This window comes from Perognathus longimembris, chromosome 1 (assembly GCF_023159225.1).
Source record: "Perognathus longimembris pacificus isolate PPM17 chromosome 1, ASM2315922v1, whole genome shotgun sequence".
NCBI lineage: Eukaryota > Metazoa > Chordata > Mammalia > Rodentia > Heteromyidae > Perognathus > Perognathus longimembris.
The window spans coordinates 93,006,574-93,033,068 of record NC_063161.1 but is presented as its reverse complement, the minus strand read 5'-3'; the positions used below and the strand labels follow the sequence as shown (position 1 = coordinate 93,033,068).

The window sequence follows — 26,495 nt, the reverse complement described above, 5'->3', positions numbered from 1 at the left end:
CCACCAGCACCCAGCTGCTTAAGGCATCCTGACAGGCTTGGTTGCAAGCTATCTTTGGTTCAATCTGTATCTGAATACATGAGAGGAATTATAGAAAGTTCTAACCACCCAGTCTGGCTGCTGACTTCACCTATAGCCAATGAAGTCCAGAGAATCAGTGTTAGATCAGGAAGATGATTTTTATTCAAAAAGCTCAGTCCCCAAGAAACTGGAGGATCCTGTCATTAAATCTATCTTGCAGAGATCCATTGGTGTTCCCAGAATGGCAAGCCCTTTCTTTCTGGAGTGAGTCAGATGATGCATATCAGATTATAATGCTAGTCACCAAAGCCTTTAAGTTCAACAAGTTTCAAAAACCAGGATCTTTATTTCCTGGGGCTCCTTTTGTCACTAAAGAGTTGGCCCACAGGGGACAGGCTAGAGAGTATAGATGCCCCAAGTCCCTCTCTGTAGCAATGGAGGAAAAGGTACCTCACCTGATTATGGTAGAAGGGTAGAAGGTTAGAACCCTATGAGGTTAAGTAGGGTGTTGTCAAGGGATTTTCTCTAATGTTCCTGCTTTAATTGCAGATTTCCAGGCCCCATGCAGAATTCTTGAAGAAAGTTTACTTGGGTGGAGTCCAGGAATCAAGTTCTTCTATATAGGCACCTGAAGCAATTAAAATGGTCAGCTATAGCCAGGCCCTGGTGGCTCACACTTTTTTTTAATATTTGCAATGCTAACATGAACATTTAAATAAAAATAAAAATCTCAAAGACAAATTCCATCACTCTAAAATCATCTATGGTACAATAAACTAATGGCTTTATTAAATGAATTGACTGAATAAGTCCCAATTTATATCTAAGAATTTAATAAAACATAAATGAAGCATCACAGCTTTAATCTTAACTACTCTGGAGGCTGAGATATGAGAATCACAGTTTGAAGCCAGCCCACTCTGGAAAGAACCAGAGACTCTTATCTCCAACTAACCACCAAAAAGCCAGCAGTAGAGTTATAGTTCAAGTGGTAGAACATGAGCCTTGAGGAAAAAAAGCCAAGTGAGAGTGTAAGACCCTGAATACCAGCACGCACAGACACACAGACACACATACACATCATCACCATCATCATCATCATCTATGTAAGTCATCTGACCACAAATATATCTAGGCTCAGGAATAATTATGAATATGCATTAAGAATGCTCATTAGTAGGTTAATGTGGTCTAATTCAGGCCAGCAAACATTCCCTAACCAGGCATCATACTAGGCACGAGGGAAACAAAGATAAATGAGTCATTGTCCAGCCTTCAAAGAGCCCAGTTTTGTAGGAGAATGAATAATCAAAAGGGAGATGGTTCCTGGGGACCATAGGTAATACTCATCACCTTTGATTATTTTATTTCCCTCTCTGTCCCAGTTGTCACTGTCTTCCTGTCTCCTTTTTTTTCCCCCCCTTTTCTGCCTACCCTGGGGCTTGAACTTGGGGCCTGGACACTGTCTGTGGCACTTGAGCCACAGCACCATTTCTGGCTTCTTGGTGGTTAATTGGAGATAAAGAGTCTAATGGATTTCTCCTACCCAGTATGGCTTTGGACAGCAATTCTCAGATCTCAGCCTCCTGAGTAGCTAGGATTATAGGTGTGAGCCAGAAGCACCCGGCTCTCATTCTTTTCTCTTACATTTTTTCTCCTTTGCTTTATCTCTCTTTTCACTTTGATTTTTAAATTTTCAAGCCATCTTTTGAGACATAAAATAATCATAATAATTTGCATGCGTGTGTATGCATGCATGTGCATGCACACATGCCAATATTGGGTCTTGAACTCAGGATCTAGGCACTGTTCCTGAGCTTTTTTGTCCAAAGTGAGCCTTTTATCACTTGAGCCACATCTTTATGTTTGATTTTGATGGTTAGTTGGAGGTTAAATGTCTCGTGGGCTTTCCTTCCCAGTCTGGCCGCCTCATAATTGTTGATTCCCCATCTAACATGTTCATTAGCTCTTGCTCCAAATATTGATAGTTTTTAAAATGGGAACAATACGGCTGATAGTTCAGCTAGGAAGGAAGGGTGTGGCAGTTTTAGGTGATCATTGTTTTGTTTCGTTTTTTGTCTTAGTCCAGGACTCAAACACTTGGTGCTCATTGGCAAGCACCCTACTACCTGAGTCATGCCTCCAACCCCCAAATGTCAACCCTGATTTTTTTTCTGATCCTAGGGCTTGAAGTTGGCCTGGCTGCTGTCCCTAAGCCTCTTTGTGCTCAAGGCTAGTTCTCTGCCACTTGAACCACAGAGCCACTTCCAGATTTCTCTGAGTAGTTTATTGGAGATAAGAGTCTCATGAACTTTTCTAGTCTGTCTGGCTTCAAACCACGAACCTCAAATCTCCATCTCTTGAGTAGCTAGGGTTACGGGCATGAGCCACAAGCACCCATCTTAAAGGGTAATTTCTATTTGACACATTCTACACTGGGAGAAACTTGTGTCTAGCATGGATTGAGATTCAATTTTGGTTTAATTTCCTTTATTTGAATGGGGCAGGAGAGTTATTAGAGGATTTTGCTAGTCATATTTCCCAGCCTTTTGTGACCAAGGAGGAGATAGATGAAAGAAAAAGAGGGCTGGGGATATAGCCTAGTGGCAAGAGTGCCTGCCTCGAATACACGAGGCCCTAGGTTTGATTCCTCAGCACCACATATGCAGAAAACGGCCAGAAGCGGCGCTGTGGCTCAAGTGGCAGAGTGCTAGCCTTGAGCAAAAAGGAAGCCAGGGACAGTGCTCAGGCCCTGAGTCCAAGGCCCAGGACTGGCCAAAAAAAAAAAAAAAGAAGAAAGAAAAAGAAATAGTTCTGTTTCTTAGCACCAAGAAGCAGCAGCAACCAGGATTGTTCTCATGGCAAGCTCATGTTCTCACTTTGAGTCACCACTGACATCTTTACAGAAGCATAATTGCACTGGGCACCAGTGGCTCACACCTATAATCCTAGATGCTCAAGAGGCTGAAGTCTGAGGATTATAGTTCCAAGCCAGACTGGGCAGGAAAGTCTATGAAACTCTCATCTCGAACTAACCAGCTAAAAGCAGTAGTGAAGATGAGACTCAAGTGGTAGAGGGCCAGCCTTAACTGCAAAAACTAAAGGACTTTGCCCAGGACCTGAGTTCAAGCCCCACTACTAGCACCAAAAGAAAAGCATACCAACAACCAAATAAATGTATGACATTTGAAAAGTGTAGTGGAGATTGTGATAAACCTACAGGGCTTTGCACAAGTGTGAGAAATGTAAATGTATGCATTAGTAAAAATATCAAAGAACACAGAAATGGAGGATAAAGATTGAATAAATGCATAGGTAGCACTCCCTAGTCAGTATGTTGAAAATGAAGTACACAACTTGTGGGTGAGGAGGGAAAACCTGGGAAGGAGTGAGGGAAAGAGTGACATTGCCCAAAATGAAATGTACTCTTTACCTGACTTACAAAAGTGTAACCCCCCCCCACCCAGGGCTGGGAATATGGCCTAGTGGTAAAGTGCTCGCCTCGTATACACGAAGCCCTGGGTTCGATTCCTCAGCACCACATATATAGAAAAAAGCTGGAAGTGGAGCTGTGGTTCAAGAGGTAGAATACTATCCTTGAGCAAAAGAAGCCAGGAACAGTGCTCAGGCCCTGAGTCCATGCCCCAGGACTTGCAATAAAAAAACAAAATAAAACAGAATCCTTCAAAAAATTAAAAAGTGTAACCCCTCTATCACCATTATAACAACAATTAAAAGAAAAAATAGAAATCAGAGAAAACTATGCTCATTGTTAGGAAAATGGAGGAGAATAGAAAAAAAAAAATAGGCTGGACTGGATCCTCAACAGGCAAGGACTGTTTACTAAGGAACAGCCAGGGGCACAGACCTTCCCTCAGGATTGGAAGTTGTGTCAAGGACTAAAATTGGAGATTGGCTTACATAGAGTTTAACAAGGAAGAAGAAAATAGAAAGTGGGCTATGGTCAATTGGGGGCCCAGGGCGATGACCTTGACAAGGCCCACAGTGGAATGTTCCACCTGGTTTGAGGGGTTATTGTCCCATGGGAACCAAGGGTAGGATCCTTGGCCAGGCCCAGATTGGGATAACCTGCCTCCTGCAGACAGGCATGTGGTCAAGCCTGTTCACGTGCACCTGTTGTCCTGCTTGACATGGGGGACTAAGGCAGGAATCTTTCACTCATTTCTGTGTAATTGTCTACTTTCTGGCCTTCCTTTTCAAACCCAAAGTGCTGTATGGGAATTTCATGCTTTCATTGCTTAAAGTGATGTAAATCAAATTTCTTTTAAAAGGAAGCACTATATTTTCTTCTGCTGGCTGAAAAACATATATTCAACACTTCTCTAGAAGTAGCCTTCAAAATTGTGTCTCTATTTGCTATGAAAATAGATTACTTTTTCTGTCATATAAGCAAAGATTAAAATACTCCTATTTGAGGAGTAGGCATGTAGCTCAAGGTAGAGTAATTGTTTAGCATGTGCAAGACCCTAGGTTCAACTCTTAATATTCACATACACACACACACACAATCATAGTTGGAAAGGTGACAAACAGAAGCCCTCAAAAACTGTGAAGTCGAAAAGGACACTATATTATTTCCAAAGGCGTTTTAGCAATTTGGTTTAGATTAAAAGCAAAATGCTTTTTATCCCAGTTCTAGCCCTATAACTTCAAAATTACCACCTTGGGGTGTAGGAGAGTGATGGGAGAAGAAGTTGATCAGTGGGCATTGTATGCATGCATGAGACCTCCCTGTATAGCCAACAGATGCCAATAAAAATTATAATAAAAATAAGTGACATAATAGGTAGGGAATGTGGCCTAGTGGTAGAGTGCTTGCCTCGCATGCATGAAGCCCTGGGTTCGATTCCTCAGCACCATATATACAGAAAAAAACAGAAGTGGCACTGTGGCTCAAGTGGTAGAGTGCTAGCCCTGAGCAAAAAGAAGACAGAGTCAGTGCTCAGGCCCTGAGTTCAAGCCCCAGGACTGGCAAAAGAAAAAAAAGTAAAGTAAATAAAATTTAAAATATCACAATATATGTGTAAGAATACCTGTTGTAGCTGTTGGTAATTCACTAAAACATGATTAACCTTAAAATTAAGCATAGAAAGAGCTGAAATCGGGCTGGGAATATGGCCTAGTGGCAAGAGTGCTTGCCTCTTATACATGAAGCCCTAGGTTCAATTCCTCAGCACCACATATATAGAAAATGGCAGAAGTGGTGCTGTGGCTCAAGTGGCAGAGCACTAACCTTGAGCAAAAAGAAGCCAGGGATAGTGCTCAGGCCCTGAGTTCAAGGCCCGGGACTGGCCAAAAGAAAAAAAAAAGAGCTGAAATACAATAGTGTACTTTTTCTGGTCATTATTCTTCCTGATTTAAAAAATATATATTCTTATTATAAAGGTGATATATACAGGGTTTACAGTTACATAAGTCAAATAAAGAGTACATTTCTTTTGGGGCAATGTCACCCCTTCCCTTGCCCTCTCCCAAATTCTCTCTCCCATTATTCATCCTTATTAATAAAACATGTAATGGACTCATTTTTCTCAACCTTCTGGGGCAAAAGTTTAACATGAATGCTATTGCTTATGCTTCGTAAGTCATGAATTACATGGAAGAGCTTGGGGTTTCTTAGCCATGAGAGTTAGGATGGTTATTTTAGTTGGGATAGTTTTATTTTAGCTATAGCTATTTAATCAAGCACAATTGATGCTAATTATTTCCTCACTAAGGGAATTCATGTGCTGTAACTGCTGATTAAGATAAATAACGAGCAACAGCATGCTGTACTTTGGAACTTATATGTTCCCCAGAGGCCCATATGCTAAAGGAAGGTTGCCACCCTGTGGCACTACTGGGAGGTGGTGAAACCTTTAAGAGGCAAGGCCTACTGGGAGGACGTTAGGACTGGAGGGTGGTGCTCCTGAAGGGGGATATTAGGATTCGAAATTCTTAATTTGAACTCAGGACCAGGATGCTGTCTCTGAGCTTTTTGGCTTAAGTCTTGCAGTCTATCACTTGAGACACGGCTCCACTTCCAGCTCCCTTGGTGCTTAATTGAAGACAAGAGTGTCATGGACTTTCCTGCCCAGGCTAGTTTCAAACCGCAATCCTCAGATCTCAGCCTCCTAAGTGACTTGAATTACAGGTGTGATCCACAGGCACCCAGCTAAGTGATCATTTTTAGGTATAATTTATTTTGTCATTATAAATACTTTGGCTTAAGACCATTCTTCCACAAAACTTAGAATTAATGATATTTCATATTGTGTCAATCACAAAATTACTGTATAGAAGGGACAAAGAAAAACATCTTTAATTTCATAATTAAAGAAATTAGAGCTGGGAGTGGTAGTGCATGTTTCTAATTTCAGTATGAGAAGCTGAGGTAGAAAGTTCACAAGTCCCAGGCCAACCTGGTCTATATACCCTTCAAAATTAAGGAAGAAGGACAAAAGGAAGAAAGGAAAGAAGGGAGGGAGGGAGGGAGGGAGGGGGGAGAGGGAAAGAATAGACAATATTCAGGATGCTTCTAAGCATTGCAAAATAGCCCCCTCGTTCCAGAAGCACTCTGATTTGGTGGGGGCGAGGAGGGGGAGCAGTCCTGGAACTTGGACTCGTAGCTTGAGTGCTGTCCCTGAACTTTTGTGCTCATGGATAATGCTCTACCTACCACTTGAGCCACAGCTCCACTTCCTGCTTTTTGAGGTTAAGTGAAGAGTATCAGAGACTTTCCTGCTTGGGCTGGTTTTGAACCACAATTCTCAGATTTCAGCCTCTTGAGTAGCTAGAATTACAGGCATGAGCCACCCCACCGTTATCTAGCTGTTTTTTTTTTTTTAATAACAAAAGCAATTCACTTCCTGGGTGTTCAGAAGGCTGAGATCTGAGGGACCTGATTTGAAATTAGGTCTGGCAGGAAAGTCCAGGAGATTCTTATTTGCTATAAATTATTCTCCCCCCCCCCCCAAAAAAAAACAAACAAACCTGTAGTAGAGCTCTGGCTCAAATGATAGAGCACTAGTCTTAAACAAAAGCAGCTCAGGAATAGTGCCCAAGTCCTTAGCACATGCCCCAGGAACCCCATAAAGGAATAGATAAATACATAAATAGCAATACATTCTAGTTGAGAGAAATGGAGGAATCAGAAGGCAACAAGGAGACAAGGAGAAGGAAGAATGAAAAGAGAGGGAAGGAGGCCAGAGAGATGATAGAAAGAAATGATTCAATGGCAATCCACCTTTCAGAATAATCATGGCAGTTCTCCTAGTCATAATATCTTATTTCTTTATTAAACTTTTCTTCAGTATTTGTTTTACTCAGGTCTCCTCATCAACATCTTGTCTTACACTTTCGTTGTGATCTTCAAATAGATAGTTAAGTGGGTAAATCTCTAAATTAGAAAAAATTTCCTTTCTTTTTTCAGTACTATGGACTGAATACTGGGCCTAATGTTTGCTAATTAGATTCTGTATACCCTGAGCTATGCCTCCCAGACTTTTTGCATGTATATATGTATGTATGTATGTATGTATGTATGTATGTATGTATGTACGTATGACATGGTGTTTCCAACTTTGCCTGAGCTGCCCTCAAATGCTCTATCTTCCTCTCTTTGACATCTGAGCAGCTGGAATTACAGGGGTAAACCATCACACATGCCTAAGTTTTTATTTTGTGGGATTTAATATCAACACACTGGTGTTTTTATTTTAACACCACTTACTGTGTATAGTGGCAATTAATAGTGGTTAAATGCTACCTATTGAAATTGCTATCTAATAGACTTCTATTAAGATAGACAGTGCCTTGAAATCCTTCTTTTTCTAACTTCCAAAATCCCTTTTCTTGTCAACCCCAACACATCACTATGTACAGAAATCGTAAATATTGGCAAGTGCTGGTGGTTCATGACTTTAATCCTAGCTACTCAAAAGGCTGAGACCTAAGAATGGAGGTTCAAATCCAGCTTGGGCAGAAAAAGTCAAGAGACTTTTTATCTCTAACCACCAGGAAGCTTGATTTGGAGGTGTGGCTCCAGAGGCAGAGCATAAACCTTGAGCAATAAGTCAAGAGAGAGTAAGAGGCTCTGAGTTCAAGTCTCAGAACCTGCATGCACACATGCACATACACACAAGCATAAATACTGCTATTCATAGAAATTATTTTCTTTAGGAGCTACATAAATCTGGAGAGAGACCAGGGAACCTTTTAAGTGAGTTCTTATTCTTCCTATTCTGGAAAACCCATTCTGAATTCCAAGCTAAAACTTGCCAAAGCCTCTAATTCCAGTTTATTACATGAACCAGCTCAATAGAGAAGAACAAAAGTTAGTCACCAGAAACATCAAGATTCTTTCTAGGGGCTGGGGATATAGCCTAGTGGCAAGAGTGCCTGCCTCGGATACACGAGGCCCTAGGTTCGATTCCCCAGCACCACATATGCAGAAAACGGCCAGAAGCGGCGCTGTGGCTCAAGTGGCAGAGTGCTAGCCTTGAGCAAAAGGAAGCCAGGGACAGTGCTCAGGCCCTGAGTCCAAGGCCCAGGACTGGCCAAAAAAAAAAAAAAAAAAAAAAAAAAAAAAAAAAAAAAAGATTCTTTCTAGGAGGGTGATTTTAAATGTTTAGATCACTGAAATCAAAGAAGAGAAGTCACTGTGTAATATTTGTGACTGCATGTAAAAAAGTAAACAACCTAGTCAGTTTGCACAGGATTGTGTGCAATGCCTATGGGTCTGAAGAACCAAGAAAGAAGATAGTTCTTCTAAGTAGCTTCTCTCTGTGCTCTGCTTGTCTCCACTTTCCTCATTTCCTCTTCCATGTCTGGTGAACTCATTGATCAAAACAGCTCCACACAAGCTTGCCGCTGACAATACAGGTCTGTAACCCTAGCTATTCAGAAGACTGAGATCTAAGGATCACAATGGGAAGCTAGCCTGGGCAAGGAAGTCCATGAGACTCTAAACTCCAATTAACTACCAAAAAATCCCAAATGGAGCTATGGCTTAGGTGGTAGAGCACTAGCCTTGAGAAAAAAAGCCCAAGGAAGTGCTGGGAATATGGCCTAGTGGTAAAGTGCTCGCCTCATATACATGAAGCCTTGGGTTTGATTCCTCAGCACCACATATATAGAAAAAGCCAGAAGTGGCACCATGGCTCAAGTGGTAGAATGCTAGTCGTGAGCAAAAAGAAGCCAGGGACAGTGCTCAGGCCCTGAGTTCAACCTCCAGGACTGGCAAGAAACAAAACAAAACCAAAAAAGCCCAAGGAAAGTGCTCAGGCCCTGAGTTCAAGCCCTAGAATCAGAACCACAAAACAACCAAACAAACAAAACAAAAAAATCCAACTCCACACAAGATCCTGTATGTAAAACTGGTGACATCTGAAGCTCTGTCCACTTTCCAAATGTTGAGTGTGTGTGTATCTGTACATGTGCATGCCAGTCCTGGGGCTTGAACTCAGGACCTGGGAAATATTTTTGAGCCTTTTTTGCTCATGGCTAGTGCTCTACCACATAAGCCACAGCACTACTTTCAGGTTTTTGGTGGTTAGTTGGAAACAAGAGTCTCATAGACTTTCTTGCCCCAGCTAGCTTTGAACAATGATCCTCATATCTCAGCCTCCTGAGTAGCTAGGATTACAGTATGAGCCCAGATGACTTGCTATTTTTCATACTGCATTATAGCTGTATAACCGAGAAAGCTGAAAGATATACTGGCTTTCCCTTTGTACAATTTTTGCTAGTTCTTTTGAGTCTATACTTATTTCAAAAAGCCAGATCTAGAACTTTCTGCACTAGTTTTGCTTGATACCTGGGATCATATCACATCCCTGTTGTTTTGACTTCCTGCCTTTGGCAACTAAGTGTTGTCCCTCACCTTGCCTGCTCTCTATGCTATATCTCTTAACATGTGTGTGCATTGATGTAGAGTGCATAAATATATGTTTTGTAAACATCATGACTCAAACACAGTAACACTGCTTACTAGTTGTGTCCAATACATAAATATCTTCAGTTTCAGCCAAGGGCAAGTGGTTCATACCTGTAATCCTAGCTACTTAAGAGGTTGAGATCTGAGGATAGAGGTTTGAAGCCAGCCCCAGCAAGAATGTCCATGGAGACACCTATCTCCTCCAATTTACCCCCAAAACAGAAGTGGGGCTATGGCTTACATAAGAGAGCACCAGCCTTGAGCCAAAAAAAAGCTGAGACAGTACCCAGGCCTCAGTTCCAGTGTCTGCGTGCACATGCACACATACACACACACCTGTCTTTCAAGACTCTAAATCCCATGTCCTTGCATTCTTTCCTTTGCACTCTCGGACACTAAGTCCTCCTAAAGCCATGGTAGGTGCTCAACAAATACTACTCATGTGACTGAAAAAGTGAAAAACATTAAGAGACACAAAAAGTAGTTAAATCACTTGACTAAGTTGGATTTGTTTTTCAAATATAATAGAATTTGCTGCCCAAGAAACATTTACTAGCCCAAGATTATAGTTTAAAGGCTGTGGAAGCCTCTTTAATCCAAGGGATTACCAGGATGAAGCTTTCATCAACCAACAAGCACAAAGGTTAGTCACTAGTTGTTGTTTCAGTATTTGTCATAAAGTATCTCCAGGAGTTCATGGACAGAAATGCTGAAAAAGCACTTAGCTAACTCCAGAATGGAATTTTGTTCAAGAATAAAAAAGCAAGCAAATATTTTTTAGCTGAAAACTGGAATGGGAAAGAGACAGATTAGTTATACTTTATGGGGAATATGTACCTTGAAAATAAATATGACAGAAATCAGATTTTCAGAAATCTACTCACAAAATAAAGAATATTGTTAAACCAGTATTTGCTTATTTCAATTACTATTTACAGCATAAAGAATTGAGATGCAGCTTAGAATTAAGGACTGATTTAAGTTTTAAAATTCCAATTTGGCCCTATGTGATACAGAATAGTCTATAAAATATTCATTTGCAAGAGGGAGGTGGGGCCAAGAAGAGATGGGTAGATGAATGAAAGGGGAAAGTGGGGAGAATGCACTCAAGAACTCATTGTATGGGCCTGGGAATGTGGCTTAGTGGTAAAGTGCTTGCCTAGCATGCATGAAGCCCTGGGTTCAATCCCTCAGCACCTCATAAACAGAAAAAGCTGGAAGTGGCACTGTGGCTCAAGTGGTAGAGCAAAAGGAAGCCAGGGACAGTGCCCAGGCCTGAGTTTAAGCCCCAGGACTGGTAAAAAAAAAAACAAAACAAAACAAAAAAAACCCTCATTGTATATACCACAAAATTTGGAAAAGTAAGGGAAGGGGTGGGCCGAAGGGGGTGACACTGACCAGGATGCATTGTATTCATAAAGTGCTTTGTTATATAGCACCTCCTTTGTATAGCTACTTAAAGATAACAATTTTTTTTAAAGAAATAGATTTGTATGTGACCCAGAGAAAATATATTTAGTGAAATGAGTCAGGGAAGTACATCCTATTGCAATTGTACAATTTATGCTTTTTTTTTCTTTTTTTTTTTTTTTTTTTTTTTTTTGCCAGTCCTGGGCCTTGGACTCAGGGCCTGAGCACTGTCCCTGGCTTCTCTTTGCTCAAGGCTAGCACTCTGCCACTTGAGCCACAGCGCCACTTCTGGCCATTTTATATATGTGGTGCTGGGGAATCGAACCCAGGGCTTCATGTATATGAATCAAGCACTCTTGCCACTAGGCCATATTCCCAGCCCCAATTTATGCTTTTAAAATGAGGCATGTGATTCATTTTCAGAAATCATAAACATCAATGCTTCTCAATTTTCTTCCAAACTCTTTCTCTCTTTGCTTTCTGGTTTTCCCATTACTTATTATGCAAATATTCTGTCATTATTGGATACACTGTTCTATCTTTTTCATTATTTTCTCCCATTGCTTCTCAGTTTAGATGTAGCTAATGGCAGTTCTTCCTGGAGTTGGAGACTTGGGCTTTGGTCAGCTTTTTTCTTTTCTTTTTGGTGGTGTTGCTAGGAACAGTGACTTCCAATCTCCCCAATTGTCATCCCAGAAGATAGATATTTACTAAGTTTTCTTGTATTATGTGTTGTTGTTTTTCCCTTCTCAGACACAAGTAGAGATTTGAGAAGCCCCCAAATTATATGTCCACTATCAGCTTCTCAAAGTCAGAAGTAATATCTAATAATAATGGAGAGGTACTTGGAATAAGACAATGTGTGACACACATTAATTTTCTCCCTTTGAGATATATTTCAGGAAGTTAATTGTAAATTAACAAGAAAAAAAGGCAAGAATTCATTTAGAAAAAAATGAAAGGAATATTAAGATTTTTCAAGCGAGATGCTGGGGCATCATGCCTACTAGGGAGACTGAGATCTGAGGATCACAGTTCAAAGCCAGCCCAGGCAGTTTAGTCTGTGAGAATCTTACTTCCAATAAACTACCAAAAGAATCTGGAAGTGGAGCTGTGGCTCAAGTGGTATCAAGCAGGCCTTGAGCAAAAGCACACAGGTAGCATCTAGGTGCTGAGTTCAAGGCTCAGGGGTGGCAAAAAAATAAAAAAAAATTGTTTTTCAAAGTTCTTGGTAAACAGAAAACACCAATTAAAAACAATAATGAAAACATGAATTTTAACTCAGACCATCAAAGATTAGGAACCTGGGTGATAATAACTGTTGATAAGAGTTATATTACTGTTATATTACTGTCCTAAGTCTTCTGTGCATTAGTCGGGGGTGTAGCATAGAAGAAAAGCATTTATAAACTATTGCAGCCATTAATCAGAGAAATATTGCTCTGTTTAGGTAAAATAACATACACTTTGTGTTCTAGGATTGCCCTTCTTGAGTAGACATCCAAAAAAAATTCAGTCTAGAACATGAAAGAACAATGTAAGTTGCCCAGCACAGATGGTTGTACAGAGAACTAGAGGAAATATTAGTGTGGTTACTGGAAGTGTAAATAAGTAAAATATAAAATCACCTATTGGGCATTTATATTGTGGTAATTAGAAATAATCAACCTAATCTGGACACTGATGGCTTACACCTGTAATACTAGCTACTCAGGAGGCTGAGGATTGCAGTTCAAAGCCAGCCTAGGCATAAAAGTCATTGAGACTCTTATCTCCAATTAACCAGCAAAGAGCTCAAAGTGGAGGTGTGGCTCAAGTGGTAGAGTGCTGGCCTTGAATGAAAAAGCCAAGCAAAAGCTTGAGGCCTTAGGCTTGCATTCAAACCCCAGGGCTGGTACATGTACACACCTGTGTGCACTCACACGCAAATACAAACTCTACTATTATCTATCCTGTCCTATTAGCATATTCTCATTGTTGTCTATCTTCTCATTTCCTCTTTTATTGCAAGCTCATAGCTTTGTGTTCAGTGGACTCAGTCATTTCTTTATTCAAGAAGTACTTCAGTGTCCTCAAATACTAAGTGTACATAAAGTATTAAGGAGATGAGGTAAAATCCGTATGATCCCTGTATCCTGGAATGCACAATGTGATGGCAGGTACAAAGCATTAGCCCACGAAACAGCTCACAAATTCTAAGGGAGCATTGGGTCAGAATGTAAAGGGAAGAAGAACATGGTCATGGCTGATGGAATCTGCACAATGGTACAGGAAAGGATCAGAGGGGGTGGGAAAACACCGGCCAGAAAGGCTGTAATTGCAATGGACCTGCAAAAGATTACATCATGAGTAATTCAGATCCAGAGAGGAATGGACAGCCAACAAAGGAACTGCATCTTTTTACAGCCCTAGGTAGAAAGAAGCACAATCCAGGAGCATAAGGCCTAAGAGACTGAGACTGAATCTGTAAAAACAAAAAACAAAACAACAACAACAAAAAAACCACCACAATATAGAGGACTTCATGGCTTCTCCATGGCATCTTGGTTTGATCCTAGAGGAGGAAACTTCTGGAGGTTTGTGTCAGGAATAGTTTGTTTTGTTTTTATATCAGACCTCACACTGAAGTTGGGCACCAGTGGCTCTCACTTGTAATCCTAGCTACTGAAAAGTCTGAGATCTAGAGGAAAGAAGCCATCCCAGGCAGGAAAGTCTGTGAGATTCCATCTCCAATTAACCAGCAAAATGCTGGGCTGAAGGTATGGCTCAAGTGGAAGAGTGCCAGCCATGAACAAGAGAAATGAGTTGCAAGACCCTGCATTCAAGCTTTGGTACCAGAACACACACACACACACACACACACACACACACACACACACACACAATACAATTACAAGTCCTTTGATAACTCTTTTGGCAATTGCTTCTCAAAGTTGGCACAAACCTGATTTATCTAGGAGCCTACTGGTGCTGGAATCTGGGTCCTACCACTGCAGGTGTTATACAGAGTAGCATGGGCATTGGAATTCTCTCTAAAACATTCAGAAATCACTGCTGTAGACCAGGAATCTGGCCTCAGTGAAGTCAGGTAGTCCACTCCTTACATCTCCCCACTGCCTCCTTTCAGCATCAGAGACCTTCTGCTACCTCTTCATAGAGCTAAAGTTGATGAACTTCTTGCACATGTTACTTATTCATATTTGAATATATTTATCTTATGGATGACAAAAGAGAATGTGATAACCAGTGCCTTTGTGTTTGACATTGGTTGTTGAGTGACCAGGTATCTAAACCCTGACATGATAACTTATAGCAACAATCCTGTGCTTATTTTTGGCAGTCACCTCTCCCTGCCTCAGTCTACTGGGTCCATTTGAAGCCATCTCCAGTTTATTTATTGACCTTATTACAGCACTGCAAAGGACATTGCAATAATCCTTCAACTAAGTACACAAGCTATTTCATTAATGAAAATGAGACACACACACCCCAAAGAACTAAAGCGATTTGGCTTATTGTGTATTTTGATTTCTCCGTTTTGACGCATTATCTCTATACCACATAACATGATTACTCCTTGAGTCCTTGCGCTGTATAAAATCTTGGATAAGAGAAAATGAGCCTTAATAACAACAAAAATATCACTCACCCTCTTCATCACTACAGCCAGAATAAACTTGACTTAGTCTTTGGACATTGAGATTTATCTAGAAGCCTCCATACACCACACAATCAGATAAACCCCCGCTTGTGGGAGTCACTCATGGAAAGAATGCTATAAAAAGAATTGCCCAACAAATTTCCAGATAGTTAAATTAGAAGGAAACTGTAGAGAGAAACTGTAATGTTCATGGAGGGGAAAAAAGTTTTAACTCTATTTAAACCTAAGGGAAGTGATTTCACTTTTAGAAGAAACTTGTGACTAAGCTTGCCCCCTGGGAAAATGATTAACACCCCTGTTGTCACATGTTAGAATTTCCTGGCAGCAGAAGCCTGGATTGAGAGAAGCGGGAAGCTCTGGGCAAGTGAGTTGTAAATTCGTTGCTCTAATGAGTCCGACTAGTGAACCCAACTTAATGTAGGTGCTAGGTTATTCCAAATAATCATGTCTCTACAAACCTCATTAGTGGTCATGTTTAGTAAATTTTTTGTTCTGAAGGTTATACTTTTTTTTTTCATTCTTATGCCCCACATTAAAAGATGTATGATCACTTTGATCTTTTATTAAAATTCCCAAGTTTATAAGTAACATTAACAGGAACTCTATGTACCTGTAGTCCTGTTTGTCTTCCCAGCTAAGCTCATGTCTAAAACAACAGTGTCTTTTAAACAGGGCACCGGTGGCTCATGCCTATAATCCTAGCTACTCTGGAGGCTGAGATCTGAGAATCAAGGTTCAAAGTTAGCCCAGGCAGGAAGCTCCATAAGATTCTCATCTCTAATTAACCACAAAAAAAAAAACCTACAACAATAACAACAACAACAAACCCACCAGAAGTGAAGTGAAGCTGTGGATCAAGTGTGAGACAGTTCAAGCTCCCACCCCCCCCAAAAAAAAATAAAGTGCTTTTTGATCTCTCATTTCTTACTGGAGGCATGGAAATATGGAGACTGAATTCATCATAACATATAACTTGAAAGCACTGCAGTCATCAAAATAATTATGTTTTTTCTTTATCTGATTGGTTATGAATATGAATTACTACATTTTCAGTCCCCTTCATAAATACTTCTTCTAGAAGAAGGAAATACACTTACCTCAGTAAGTGAAATAGAGATTTACTTAGGCAGTAGAATCTACAGTGAACAGGACCTGGAGACTTTGTAAGAGCTCCGTAGATGTGAATCAAAAAATCAATGAAAACAAAGGGTGAACAAATGCAGCAGTGGTACTCATTAGAAACTATGTTGAAAATGAACTATACAACTTGTGGGCAGGGACAGGAGGGGAAAACTGGGAGAATGAAGAAAGAAGTAACATTGTCAAAAAAGAAACATACTCATTACCTGACTTATGAAATGGTAACTCCTCTGTACATCACCTTTATAATGTTAAAAAAGAACAAAGAATCAATAAAACCATTAAAAAAGAAAAACAGCCCAGAGTTAAATATATGAAAGTTTATTCTCTATCCCATTCCCTTCAGAAATTTCTTTTTAGAATTACTCTTAGTGGATTAATATATTTCTTGTTTTCCTCTCCCTCACGATTTATGTGTTTGTGTACCAGGTGGTTTTAATTTCTTCTCCATCAATACCTTATAAGGTACTTTGTATTTCAATGCTACTCAGAATCCCACAGTTGGTTCTACTATCCATCAAGAAGCATTTACTTCCAGTGCTTTACTATCTGATTCTCGGCAACAAGCCAGGCATCACACTGTACCCCTGCAAATCCAGCAATTAAGAGGGTGAGGCAGGAAGGCTACAAGTTCAACATCAGCCCAGGGTACATAATGAGTTCTAGACTAATCTGGGCTGCACTGCAATATCCTGTCTAAAAACAAAAACAAACCAAAACCAAAGTGTTTTATTTCTGGGAAAACAGGCATGCCTAACTGCAGTTTACATCCTGGCATTACCTCTGCACTGCTAAGTAAGAATGCTCTCTTACTAATAGTGTTGATTACCCACAATGTGCCAGGCACTGTTCTGAGCATTAGGAACAGAGGTCAAACAGAAGAGTGAAATAAGTTACCATTTTATCTCGTCAATTTCAATTCCTCCAGGCACCAGTGGCTCATGCCTGTAATCCTAGCTACTTAGGAGGCTGAGATCAAATGACTGAGATTCAAAGCAAGCCAGAGCAAGAAATTACAGTGTCAGAAGTAAAGCTGTAGCTCAAATGGTGGAGCACTAACCTTGAGCAAAAGCAGCTCAGGTACAGGACCCAGGCCCTGAATTAAAGGCTTAGGGTCAGAACAAAAAAAGAAAAAGAAAAAACAAAAACCAACCAGGTGTTGGTGGCTTATATCAATAATCCTAGTTACTCAAGAGGCTGAGATTGGAGGATCTTGGTTTAAAGCTAGCCTGGGCAAGAAAGTCTGTGAGATGCCTATCTCCAAAGAACTACCAAAAAGCCAGAAATGGAACTGTGGCTCAAAGTAGTAGAGCACTAATTTTGAGCACAAAAGCTCAGGGACGGGGCCTAGGGCCTGAGGTCTAGCCCCAGGAACTGCACCAAAAAAAATCAAAACCCCCCAAATCCCAACCAAACAACATAAAACACCTCACCAAACTTTGAATCTATACGTAAGAGTTAAGAGAGTTGAACAGAATTATGTTCTACTTAAAACATGGTTTGAAAGATAGTCGCTCCGAGGTAGCTACTATTTATTATTTCTCATTTGAGATGAGACATGTGAGGCTTGGTGACGAGACAACTTGCTTTGTATTACACAGGTAGGAAGTGAGCCATGTCTGACCACCACAGTGCTATACACTGTGCTTCTGTGCCTCTGGTTCTATTCTTACCAACGCCAGACCATACTTGAATTTGGTGCTAACATATGAAATACTGCTTCTTCCTTTCATTGAGTTTAGTATCTTTTCTCAAGTTTGGATTTAATGTCATCAACAACAAAGATTATACAAGTAGAGACAAGATACTAAGTAACAAAGTCAACCATTCTGATGCAGTGTAAAAGTTAACTTAATCATTGATAGTCACTGAACTCCAACACAAAATTGCTTACTTTATTTTGCAACAATAAAATAGTAGTAGCAACACAATAACTTAGTTACCATAAAGTATCCAATGTAGCAAAATAACAAAGCAAATAAGCAGGCCCTACCTTAGCACAAATTAGTTATCTCCTCTAAACAGGAAAACCTACCACCAAACTAGTGGTTTCTCAACTCTGCCTGCACATTTAGAGAAATGCAAGAAATGAAAGCCAGTGCTTTAAAAAAACTCTAAAGCTCACCTCTGAATAGTATCTCACTGGAAAGGGATCAGACAAAGTTTTCTAAAGTGCTGTTAGTGTTGAGAACTATAGGTCTGAAGTAATAAAAAAAAAAAAATCATGCCCTGGAAGTAACTCAAATCAAGAAACTGATCTTACTGACAAACGTTTTCCTTTTTAGAAAGAGGAGGGGGGCAGTCGGTAACTTACTGATCTTTATCCATTTTCCATTGCCAGTAGTTTTACAAACATCAAATATTACAAGTGATTTAAGCATCAAGCAAACTGAAATTTTCACTAATGTACATGTACAAAATTCTTCAAAAACAATATGAGCATTCAGACTCTCCCACAGTTTAAGTTTGCACAAATGTTCTTTCACCTATTTGTTCAACTAAGAGTCAGTAAGATATACAAGAAAGGATTTTATTGATATCAGTTATAAAATGATATTCATTGCATGTACCACAAATATAACTTTTTGGTGCACACAGGAAGAAGAGTTGGATGATTTCCACCAATTTCTAAAACCGCTGCAATTCCCTTTCATAAGATCAGTTTTACCTTCAAACTCAGAACCTAAGCAAAATTTATTTTCTTTAACAACACATACACAAAATACTTCAAATATAACTTGTAGCCTTGACAAATCCCTACTGGGAGGTTCAGTAGTAACTATAGGCATTTATCTTCAAAAACACTTTTCCTCCCTTTTCAAGTTTAAAGACACTATCATGTCAAGTATAGAAGGTTAACTGTTCCAAAACTTTGGAACACATGAATTCCCTGAGATCCTTTGGCTCCTTGGTCAGGACTCCATGTCGATCTCAACCACTTCACTCTTGCCCTGAAGTGCTGCTACTGTGAGGCTGTCTTCACTGACATCTGCAATGTCTGCCAGGTCAATAGGGGGTAGAGGATTCCGCCAGTACTGGAATGTATTATACTGCCAAAATTCTTCATTGTGCTTTAGGGTGAAAGAGAGAGAAAAACACATTAGTGGCTCCAATTTATTTCAGCAGCTTTAAATAAATACAGGTTTTTAAAAATTTGCTTAATCAAAGCATTTCATGTAGTGAAATCTGTATAGTTTAATAGTTATGGATTTATAACAGTGTTTGCTAACAGTCTAAAAGAATTTCTTCCAAGGGTATCTCTTTTCAGAATTTTCTAACTTTTCACCCAAGGAAAATGAGAATGATCTTAGAACTGTCAATGAGGAAAGTAAGATTTTTTTAAATATACACCATTTTTAGTTGGGTACCAGTGGCTCATATCTTTAAGACTAATTATGCAGGAGGCTAAGATCTGAGGACTGCAGTTTGAAGCCAGCCCAGGCAGACAAGTCTGTGACATATGAGTCTCTTATCTCCAATTAAAGTACCAAAAAAGAAAAAAAATGCTGGAAGATGTGCTTAAGTTTTAGAGCACTAGCCTTCAGCAAAAACAAAAGCTCAAGCACAGTGTCCAGGCCATGAGTATAAGCCCCAGGACTGATAGACACACACAAAAGATTCTTTTTTTTGGGGGGGGGGGGGGTGGAGAGAGGTCCATCATAGGGCTTGAACTCTGGGCCTGGGCACTGTCCCTGAACTCTTCAGTTCAAGGCTAGAGCTCTACCACTTGAGCCACAGTGCCACTTCCAGATTTCTGGTGGTTAACTGGAGCTAAGACTCTCATGGACTTTCCTCCAGACTGGCTTTAAACCTCAATCCTCAGACCTCAGTCTTCTGAGTAGCTAGGATTACAGGTGTGAGTGACCGGCACCCAGCAAGATACACACTTTTATAACTTACTTTTGGCCTTTTTCCAGTTTAGTATTAAAGTTTTCCCTTGGTACTAAGTAAGACATGTCTAACTATTAAATCAGTATAACATTCAGCAACTTAATTGAGTGCTGGTCTCTTAAAAATTCAGCAACTGGGGCTGGGGATATGGCCTAGTGGCAAGAGAGCTTGCCTCGTATACATGAGGCCCTGGGTTCGATTCCCCAGCACCACATATACAGAAAACGGCCAGAAGTGGCGCTGTGGCTCAAGTGGCAGAGTGCTAGCCTTGAGCAAAAAGGAAGCCAGGGACAGTGCTCAGGCCCGAGTCCAAAGCCCAGGACTGGCCAAAAACAAAACAAAACAAAAAAAAACTCAGCAACTTACACTGGATGCTTAAAAAAATTCAAGTAATGAAATTCAAGTTGACACTAAATTTTCAAGTATCCCCTGGATATACAGTGCAAAGTTGGAAAGTTTAGCACTGATACCTTGGCCAGAGCAACATAAATTTATATTTTCCTATGTTGTATTCTTACCTTAACTTTATCCTTGCTATATCAACAGTGCTCAACAGAAATATAGTGGAGGGCATATACACACAAACACACACAAACATTCTAGCACTAGTACAAAGAAACAAGTAAAATTTTTTTTTTTTTTTGCCAGTCCTGGGCCTTGGACTCAGGGCCTGAGCACTGTCCCTGGCTTCTTCCCGCTCAAGGCTAGCACTCTGCCACTTGAGCCACAGCACCACTTCTGGCGGTTTTCTGTATATGTGGTGCTGGGGAATCGAACCTAGGGCCTCGTGTATCCGAGGCAGGCACTCTTGCCACTAGGCCATATCCCCAGCCCAGTAAAATTATTTTTAATATCTTGTCACAGGATAGCCAAGTAGCTTTTTCAATATGTGGTCAATACTTCAAAAAGTTAATTATCTTAGTAGGTTTTCAAAATATGACCTTCAAACTAGGAGCATTTTAGCACTAAATGGCCACATGATCACAGTGTATGAAGCTGCAGAGTATATATCCTTCTCTTAGGACCAGACCTATCAAAAGGAGGAACTTGAGTGCTCCTATGTTTCTGCGAAGACAAGAGACTAGTCTTGATGAAGAAGCACCTCCAGAATCAAACTTCTACCCTGCGGTCGCCTAACAGCAAGTAATGCATGTCCCAAAGCATCTTGACAAAGTGACGGGTGAGGAAAGACACAGCTGCATCTGGCAGATTCTAAGCAGGTAAGGTGGCAATTTACAAGTCTTCATTTCCTATTTTCTGGATCTGTACTGCCTCCTCACTAGTTCTGCACAAAAATTGTACATATATGTCATGTGTTCTGCTAGGAAAGGCAAGCCTATGAGTGTGGGGCCAAAAATGGTCCGAAGAGGAAGATTTCAAACTATGCAGCACCTATCTCCATATCCAATAGATTAGGGTGTTTTTTTGTTTTGTTTTCCTGTCTGAGACCAGGTCTCAAACTTGGTACCCGACACTTCTGCTCATTGGCTAGATCCTGCCAAGTGGTCCATACTTCCAAGCCCTAAGTTAGGTAGGAGTGTGTGTGTGTGTTGTGTGTATGTGCGCTGGTACTGGAGATTGAAACTCCAGTCCTTAGCTCTGTCCCTGAACTTTTTGTTCAAGGCCTCTTGAGGCAGAGCTCCACTTCTGGCTTGTTGGTGGTTAAATGACACAAACTTTCCTACCTATCTGGGTGGGTTTCAAACTGCAATCTTTAGGTGTCAGCATCCTGAGTAGATAGTATCTTAAGAGGCCTGAGCCACATGTGCCTGGTAATGGGTTAGTTTTGAATTTCTAAGAGCAATCAGAAGAAGAAAACGTCTACACAAGGCTTATATTTTCTAAATTGCAAGAACTCTGGGAATAGAAATATTTGCAATTTCACCTAGATATGGTCGTTTTAGTGATTGTGTAGGGCCTAGACAAAATATCAATACAATCTAAATAATTTAGGTAGCCAGAAGTCAGTGGAGCTAGGACACTTTGAGTCATTATTCAAAATGCACCTATGGGCTGGAGATATGGCCTAGTGACAAGAGTGCTTGCCTCCTATACATGAGGCCCTAGGTTCAATTCCCCAGCACCACATATACAGAAAATGGCCAGAAGTGGCGCTGTGGCTCAAGTGGCAGAGTGCTAGCCTTGAGCAAAAAGAAGCCAGGGACAGTGCTCAGGTCGAGTCCAAGCCCCAGGACTGGCCCAAAAAAACCCCAAAAACAATGCACCTATGGCCCTGCCTAAATAATTGAGCTTGAACAAAACTGTTTTACTTCCCCACACTTAAGGAGTTAAAATCAGTCCCTCTCAGCCACAGCCAACTATTAACAATGTTATTCCCTAGCAGCTATTCTAAGAAAATGCCAAGAACTTAGACTCTAGGAAACATATCTCAAACCCCTTTTGCGGTAAACTCCCCAGCTTCAGCTAATCAGCAGGTGGTGGAGAAGGCCTCAAGGACTAGCTGCTTCTTCAGGCAAGATATGGGCTAGATAGCCCTGCATGATGACATGTATGTCATGAGAGCCCCGACCATCGAGCTTAAGTGACCGCCCCCCATGAGACAGCCAACCACCTTTTCCAGACATGTACCCCCTACCAGTTGCACCAAACAGTTTTTAAAATTGTTTTAATTATTTAATTGTTTTAATTATTTTCCCGTGGCACAATGTAATTTGCTGTATGATACTATGATGCATGAAACGCCCCTGACAACCCTATAAAAACCCTGCTAGATAAAAGGGCCAGGCTCTCAATCCAGATCCGCTGCATCCGGTGAAAGTTGTGAGTCTAGGCTCGAGCTTGCAATAAAGACTCTTGTGTACTTCCATCGGAATCAGCTCCTTGGTGGTCTTTGGGGACCCCTGAAATCTAGGCTTATCAATTGGAGATAGTGTTTCACAACCACAAGAAGAAAAAAAATCTTTTCTAACAATAATATTCTCATTATGTTGCTCCACTTTTCTCATAAAGGAATCTTGGTCCTGGGGCTTGAACTAAGGGCCTGGGCAGTATCTCTGAGATTTTTTTTTTTTGCTCAAGAGTAGTGCTCTACCAACTTGAGCCACAGCTCCAATTCTAGCTTTTTGCTGACTAATTGGGAATAAGAGTTTCATGGAGGGGCTGGGGATATGGCCTAGTGGCAAGAGTGCCTGCCTCGGATACACGAGGCCCTGGGTTCAATTCCCCAGCACCACATATACAGAAAATGGCCAGAAGCGGCGCTGTGGCTCAAGTGGCAGAGTGCTAGCCTTGAGCGGGAAGAAGCCAGGGACAGTGCTCAGGCCCTGAGTTCAAGGCCCAGGACTGGCCAAAAAAAAAAAAAAAAAATAGTAAAAAAAAAAAAAAAAAAAAGTTTCATGGAGTTTCCTGCCTGAGCTGGCTTTGAATCACAATCCTCAGATATCAGCCTCTTAAGTAGCTAGGATTACAGGTGAGCCACTGGCTTCTGACATCATTTTTCCCTCACTAAATTTTAATATGAGACACTTAAGACAATAGAAAAATGTTGGTGAAAATTGTTCTCCAGTGTCTGAGACAGGTGAATTTACACCACTGTACCTAGTTCTTCCACTCCACCCACCCTGGTAAATTATCTCAGAACTACTGCAAAAAAAAAAGCAGCTTTATTTTCACGTCTAGCCCAAGCTGGCCAAACATACACAATGTGTACTACAAATTTTTTGGAAGTGGAGGTATAGCTCATGTGGAAAAATGCCAGCCCAGCAATAGCTGGAGACCCTGAGTACACATCCTCTCAGTACTGGCAAAAGGAAAGAAAAAGCCCACAACTTAATCTTTTTTTTTTCTTTTTGCCAGTCCTGGGCCTTGAGCTCAGAGCCTGAGCACTGTCCCTGGCTTCTTTTTGTTCAAGGCTATCACTTTGCCACTTGAGCCACAGCACCACTTCTGGACATTTTCTATATATGTGGTGCTGGAGAATCGAACCCAGGGCTTCATGTATACCAGGCAAGCACTCTACCACTAGGCCATATTCCCAGCCTCCAAAGCCCACAACTTTATTGTTTTTTTTTGTTGTTTTTTGGTTGTTTTTTTTTTTTTTTGGCCAGTCCTGGGCCATCAACTCAGGGCCTGAACACTGTCCCTGGCTTCTTTTTTGCTCAAGGCCAGCACTCTGCCACTTGAGCCACAGCGCCACTTCTGGCCATTTTCTGTATATGTGGTGCTGAGGAATCGAACCCTGGGCCTCATGTATAGGAGGCAAGCACTCTTGCCACTAGGCCATATTCCCAGCCCCACAACTTTAAAAAGTTCTAGTTCTACCAAGATGAAATCAACACATCTCATATCTCTTGTTTTTCAGATGTCAACCTAGTTTGTTTTGTTTACAGCACATGTCAATTGGGACTGATGACATTTGTAGAGTTTAGGACAATCACAGAGCAGATGAAGCCAGGGAAAAAAACATGAAATCCTAAGTGATTCTCATACACGCTTTACCTTAGGTGGTGGGGGGGCAAGGTTAATTTCCAACACCCATCTTTTTCCAGAGGATTGTATTTAATTTAATGACTTCAAAAAGCAACCGCACCCCTTGCCCAAAGAAAGGTGAGACCCCCGCCCCCCGCCCCCGGGCCCAAAAGCGCTTCCTCAGGACTGGTACAGTAGGACCAAGTAATTGATGGCTAGGCTACCACGTGGGTTAAGTTGTCAGGAAATACTGGCAACTTCGCGGGCAAAGAAAAGCGTGGATCACCCTTCCTTGAGGTCTGCTGCCGAGGCTGGACATGTGGGTCCTCAAGTCACAGCCGGTCGCAACTGCCTGGTTGTTGCAGCCCCCGGGGGCCCCGTCCCACCAAATCCGAAGATCTAAGTGCTCTGGAGCCAATCCATTCTAGCGCTTTCTACCAATCACTTCTCAGGTGCGCTTTCCGATGCCCCCCACAACCCCCCACGATGCCATTTCCGAAGCAGGGACCCCAGCTCTGTGCCGTTTGGGGGAATCTGCTCCTGCCCTGGGTGAAGGCGAGTCCTGCCTCCCTGCCATCCCCAGCCCCCGAGCGCCCAGACTGCCCCTACCTGGCGCGGTGCGGCCCCCCAGTCCCCCCGCGGGGCCCCTGCGTGCCCCGCCTCGTCGTCGCCGCCGCCTCTCGGGGGCCGAGCGTCCGGGAGCTCCTCCCCCAGGCCCCGAGAGCGTCCAGGCAGCGGGGACTGCGACGGCTCGCCCGTCCCAAGGCCGCGGTCCGGTCGCTCCTGGCCGCCCCGGGCGCTGCTCTCCCCGCCGTCGCGGCGCTTGCTGGGCGAGGCCGCCGGCTCTGCCATGGCCCCGGGGTCAATCTTGCGCTTTCGGGACAGCCCCGGAGGCGCGGCCCCCGACGGCGGGACCCAGGGTGGCGGCTCCTCGGGGAAGTCGCAGAGCAGGAGCCGCTTCCAGGGCACGTGGAACGTCAGCGGCTCGGCGGCACGCCGCTTGGCCATGGGCCCAGAGGCTCGGGGAAGTAGCGGTGGGGCGGAGCGCGCGCGGGCTAGGGGGGTCCGGGGGCAGCGGGCGGGCCTGGGCCAGGCAGAGGGGCGGGGCGGCCCAGCGCAACCCACGCGAGCCGCCTTGGTCTGAGCAGGAGGTGCGGCCCGGACGTTAGGCGGCAACCGCGAAGCTGCGGAGATTCGAACCTGCGCACGAGTGTGCGCGCGCACACTCGCGCCGGCCAGGCGAGGCCTCTGGTTGGTGGAAGCTCGCGGGGCGCGTTCCCGAGCGCCCTCGCGGCCGGAAGTGCGCGCCCCGGCGGGGGAGGCGGGGAATCAGTGGCGGGAGGATTAAAGTCTGGCACAGGCTCGCGGGGGCGTGGCCTTTGCTCAGGGGCGGGGCTACGGGGCGGAGTGTCGGTCTCAGGGCTGATTTGGAGCCTTGCTGGGCATCATCTTTCCAATGTATGTCACTTTTCCCTTTCTCTGGTCACTAGTTATGGGACGGCCCTGTGAGACCGAGATAAAGATTATTCAGATTTAAAATGCAGTAGCAGTGTTAAAAGGATTGTGCTAACGTTATTGTGCAAACCGGCTGGAGGAGAATCGTGTGTCTGGAGAAGGAAAAAATTAGCAGTTTGCGGTGTGTAGCTATGGGAACTGAAGGAAGCACCACACTCCTGGAAGATCTTTTGAATGACTACCAGAAATTTTGTGTTGCCTTATATTCTAGTCATTTAAGACAGGAAGTAAAACAAATAGGAGGTAGGAAAACATTCAGGAGAAACATACTTCTAGAGGGAATAAAGGGTGAAGACAGTTCAAGCTGATAGGCACTATTGAAATATCTACTCTGCACCTACACCCCATGAGGACTGGTGTGTGTGTGTGTGTGTGTGTGTGTAAGAATTTACATATTAAGCACAGAAGTAGGGGCAGTGTCAGGGGAGAAGCAACAGAGGTTCCTCCTCTTGTTTGATAGTGGCAACCCATCTGTAACAAACAAGTGATGGG

The 26,495-nt window shown here is 42.3% G+C and overlaps 2 protein-coding genes across 2 annotated transcripts in view; both read right to left on the bottom strand.

Moving 5' to 3' along the window:
* Trpm6 (transient receptor potential cation channel subfamily M member 6) overlaps positions 1–15,742 on the bottom strand; it is a 154,230-nt gene extending 138,488 nt beyond the window's left edge. Inside the window, exon 1 of the mRNA XM_048332354.1 lies at positions 15,018–15,742. Coding sequence (XP_048188311.1) covers positions 15,018–15,026 — 9 coding nt within the window. The 5' untranslated portion in view covers positions 15,027–15,742. The remainder of the gene's footprint in view (positions 1–15,017) is intronic.
* Positions 15,743–18,040: 2,298 nt separating this feature from the next.
* Positions 18,041–25,733, bottom strand: C1H9orf40 (chromosome 1 C9orf40 homolog). Its single transcript, XM_048332389.1, has 2 exons — positions 25,098–25,733; positions 18,041–19,240 (listed from the first exon to the last, which is right to left on the bottom strand). The coding sequence occupies exons 1-2, from the start codon at positions 25,494–25,496 to the stop codon at positions 19,082–19,084; spliced, it is 558 nt and encodes a 185-aa protein (XP_048188346.1). The 5' UTR covers positions 25,497–25,733; the 3' UTR covers positions 18,041–19,081.
* Positions 25,734–26,495: the final 762 nt, after the last annotated feature.

Coding starts and splice junctions, on each gene's coding strand:
- C1H9orf40 (XM_048332389.1), bottom strand. CDS start 25,496: ATGGCCAAGCGGCGTGCCGCCGAGCCGCTGACGTTCCACGTGCCCTGG. Junction 19,241..25,097: donor GGGGGGCCGCACCGCGCCAG/GTAGGGGCAGTC, acceptor TTCACCCTAAAG/CACAATGAAGAATTTTGGCA.